This window comes from Pyrus communis, chromosome 2 (genome assembly GCF_963583255.1).
Source record: "Pyrus communis chromosome 2, drPyrComm1.1, whole genome shotgun sequence".
Taxonomy (NCBI): Eukaryota; Viridiplantae; Streptophyta; class Magnoliopsida; order Rosales; family Rosaceae; genus Pyrus; species Pyrus communis.
This window is the reverse complement of record NC_084804.1, coordinates 12561171-12564826: the sequence shown is the minus strand read 5'-3', so window position 1 is coordinate 12564826 and position 3656 is coordinate 12561171. Positions and strand designations below refer to the sequence as shown.

At 39.1% G+C, this 3656-nt stretch overlaps 1 protein-coding gene across 1 annotated transcript; it reads right to left on the bottom strand.

The window, feature by feature from the left end:
- Positions 1 to 438: 438 nt before the first annotated feature.
- LOC137726795 (pentatricopeptide repeat-containing protein At5g48910-like) lies at positions 439 to 2450 on the bottom strand. Its single transcript, XM_068465755.1, has one exon. It carries the CDS (start codon positions 2381 to 2383, stop codon positions 476 to 478), a length of 1908 nt encoding a protein of 635 aa, XP_068321856.1. The 5' UTR covers positions 2384 to 2450; the 3' UTR covers positions 439 to 475.
- Positions 2451 to 3656: the final 1206 nt, after the last annotated feature.

Genomic DNA, 3656 nt, shown 5'->3' with positions numbered 1-3656 from the left:
TGTTGACTATTCATAAGTGAATCCAGATGATCACTATAATCTTTCTTGTTTCTCCCAATTTGAATTGCTTAATCATTCTGTTTAATAACTTTGGCTTTTGGCTGGAAGTCAAAGTGCTTATGAAAAAACCCCTTTCGGTCAATGGCTGCATGCGATGCTACTTGCCTCAATATTTTGGGTTTGTTACTTTCGTGTTGATATGTCTAGCTCTTGAAGCAAAAGTGTTAAAGTTAAAGCAGCAGGAAAATTATCACGCACTCTTCCTCTTCCTCCTTTTAATTTTTATTTTTTTTTGTTGGAAAGGAGTGCATGATAACTATTTTGAAGTGCAAATAGCAGCTCCTCCTCCAGACAATGAGTACGCACGTAGACTTCTTAGACTATGTCAAACATAACAATATTGTACATTCATCACATAACGTAATGGTTAACTTGGAGAAGAATCTGAATACAATTGAATTGATAATGTAGGCATTTACCAGTAATCCTTGCAAGAGCATAAACCATTTTCGAAGTGGTGGAAGCGCTTGCGATCCCTGACAACAATCTTGCGTTTATAAATTTTCGAGATCAACTTTATCGAAGAGTGACAATCTTCACATATGCGTAGATTCTTAACAATTCGAAGTGTGGTTTGAGCGGCTGTACTGATTAAGCCAAAGGCAGTTGCAATCTTTTCACTGTGACAACGTAAAGCACTTTGTTTTTCTTCTTCATCCATGTTGAGCAACACTGGTGTGGTGTTAGGCCTATGGCCTTCCAAGCTCAGTTTTTCGGAAATCTCCTCCAACATTGAATGGATTTCTCCGGCTCTAGGATGAGAGTGGTCTTCCACCACAAACTCGTGAATTGCTCCATCAAGCTCAATCGAACTACCTCCCGGGTCTTTCCTAATGTCCATATCTTTCATCCGCAATCTCACCTTTGCTACTTCCTCCCAATTTCCCAAAGAGGCATACATGTTCGAGAGAGCAATGTAGGATCCACTATCACGAGGAGCCAAGTCCATTAAAATCTCTGCCACACGTTTACCCATATCGATGTTCCCTTGCATCTTGCAAGCACCGAGTAGCGCCTTCCATGTAACATCATCTGGCTGAATTGGCATGTTCAGTATAAGCTCTTCAGCTTCTTCTAACAATCCTGCACGCCCTAATAAATCAACCATACATCCATAATGCTCGATTCTAGGTTCTAAGCCGACTACATTAACCATATGGTTGAAGAATGATCTCCCCTTCTCCACCAAACCGGCATGGCTACAAGCACTCAAGATACCAATGTATGTTACATCACTAGGCAGCACACCAGCTTGTTCCATCTTCGAAAAATAATCTAGTGCATCCTCAACACGACCGTGCATAGCAAGTCCGCTAATTATGGCATTCCAAGTTATCACATTCCTTTTAGGCAGTTGCTCAAAAACTAGAAGTGCCTTCTCAATGCTCCCACACTTACAGTACATATCCACCAAAGCAGAACCAAGCACATCATCAATCCCGATTCCATTCTTGTTGGCATACAAATGTATCCACTTCCCTAGTTCAAGTGCACCAAGCCGTGATATCGCCGGCAAGACACTAACCAAAGTCACATAATTTGGACACACATTCCCAATCTGCATATCCCGGAACATTTCCACAGCCTCCTTTAAAAACCCGTTTTGCGCGTACCCGGATATCATCGCATTCCAGGACACCACGCTTCTGTGAGGCATTTTATCGAACAGCTCCCTTGCAGCTCTAAAATCCCCAACTCTAACGTACCCATCAATAATCACATTCCACAAAACCACATTGCCCTCTTGCTTCCTTCCATTCAAAACACCAAAATCCCCAACACTCCTAGAAAACAACAAATTTGCATCCTCCATAACCTCACACATTACATACATCCTCACCAGATTGCTCACAACAAACCCATCACATTCCAATCCAAACTTCACAGCCATGCCATGAACACACTTACCCACCTCAAGATTCCCCATTTTTGCACAGGCTTTCAGCACTGAAGGGAAGGTGAACTTATTGGGTCCCACAGAACCATCAGCAACCATTTGAGAAAAGAAGAAGAGGGCATCGAGCGAGTGGTCGTTAACAGAGCTCTCTGCGAGAGCTCTGATGATTGTGTTCCAGGAAAAGTAATTGGGTTTCTCCATCTGGGTGAAAACGGAACGGGCGCATTGGATACTGCGGTGGGTCGAGAGGGCGTAGAAGCGGAGGATTTCTGCGGCGGCGAGGGGGTCGTGGATTTGACGGGTTTTGATAAAGTGGGCGTGGACTTGGTGCAGGTCTCTGATGGTTTTGCATGATGTGATTTGTGGGAAGAGAAAAGATGGGTGAGAGGACGGTGGAGTTGTGGGGTTGCAGACGGTGGAGGTCATGGCGTAGCTGGGAATGTCTGGTGAAGGAGAAAGAGATTGAGCTCTCAGCTCTATGGGATTTGGATAATACAGTACTAGGATTTGATAGTACTTGATAGTATTTTAATGAACTTTAAAACCTAGGTGTTAATTAGATTTTAAAAGATTTTGAAATTATGGTGTAATCAAATTAGGATTTGAAAGAATACATCCAAATCCATGAGTAGTCAATTAGGATTTTAAAAAATGAAAACTAATGAAAATGACTTGAAAACTTTGAATTTTAACGATAAGAACAAAATAAAGAGTAAAATGAATAGTATTAGGATTTACTTTTTAGTATAAAAATGAGATTTTTCGTTAAGATGTATAGTATCGGAAACTTTTCGTTAAAATTCATTTTTAAAAAGTCCACAAAAATCCAAGTATAGTGAAAATATCAAAAATTTGCTTGGATTTTAATGAATTAGGGATTTTGATGGATTTGAGAGTGGGTGATATAAATACCAAACACCTTAAACAATCTAACATCCACCTCTAGGATTTCTTTTCTTCTCTTTGGAGAAGAAGACAAACCATCTGTCAAAAGAAGAAGAAGACAAACCATCTCTCAAGATAAGAAGACGACATACAAAGTTCCTTTATTTCTTAAAAATATATCCACCAAATCCAAAATCTCACCCCAAATTCAGCCCCCACAAAATATCCATTCCCTATTCTGCTATGTCTATATTATTCTTCTCAACCCTTTTTATAGCTATTTGTTTAGTTGTTTGTTTTAACTCTGTTTGGTAGCCTAGAAAATGTCGGAAACTGTGGGAAAATGGAGGTGTTGTAGGGATTGGAGTATGGGATGTTGGGGTTTTGAGTAACTTGGGTGCTGAAGTGAAAAATGGTGAATTGGGTTGCGAGTTTTTCAGTTTTGGAAGCTACAACAACAAAGAGATGAGCTTTAGGATTCAATAGTATTTTTGTCTTGTACTTGGAGTTGTTAGCTACTGGAGCAAAGATTTATTAATTTTGTATGCTTGGGTTGGGTTCGATTAGTTGGAATTAGCTTGACCTAGATGTCATCTGAAACCATCAATGATTTATGTTTTGGTTTGTTAAAATTTTCTTAAAAAAACTATAATTCAAATGAGAAAAGTAAAAATATATTGTATTGATTTGTATTTTGATATCATATACGTTTTAGATTGTGTACTGAGAAATAAATTTATTTTATGTTGCAGAAATCAAATAAAAATCCTAAGAAATCCATGAAAAAAGTTCATACAAATCCATAAGAATCTAT

Coding starts and splice junctions, on each gene's coding strand:
- LOC137726795 (XM_068465755.1), bottom strand. CDS start 2,383: ATGACCTCCACCGTCTGCAACCCCACAACTCCACCGTCCTCTCACCCA.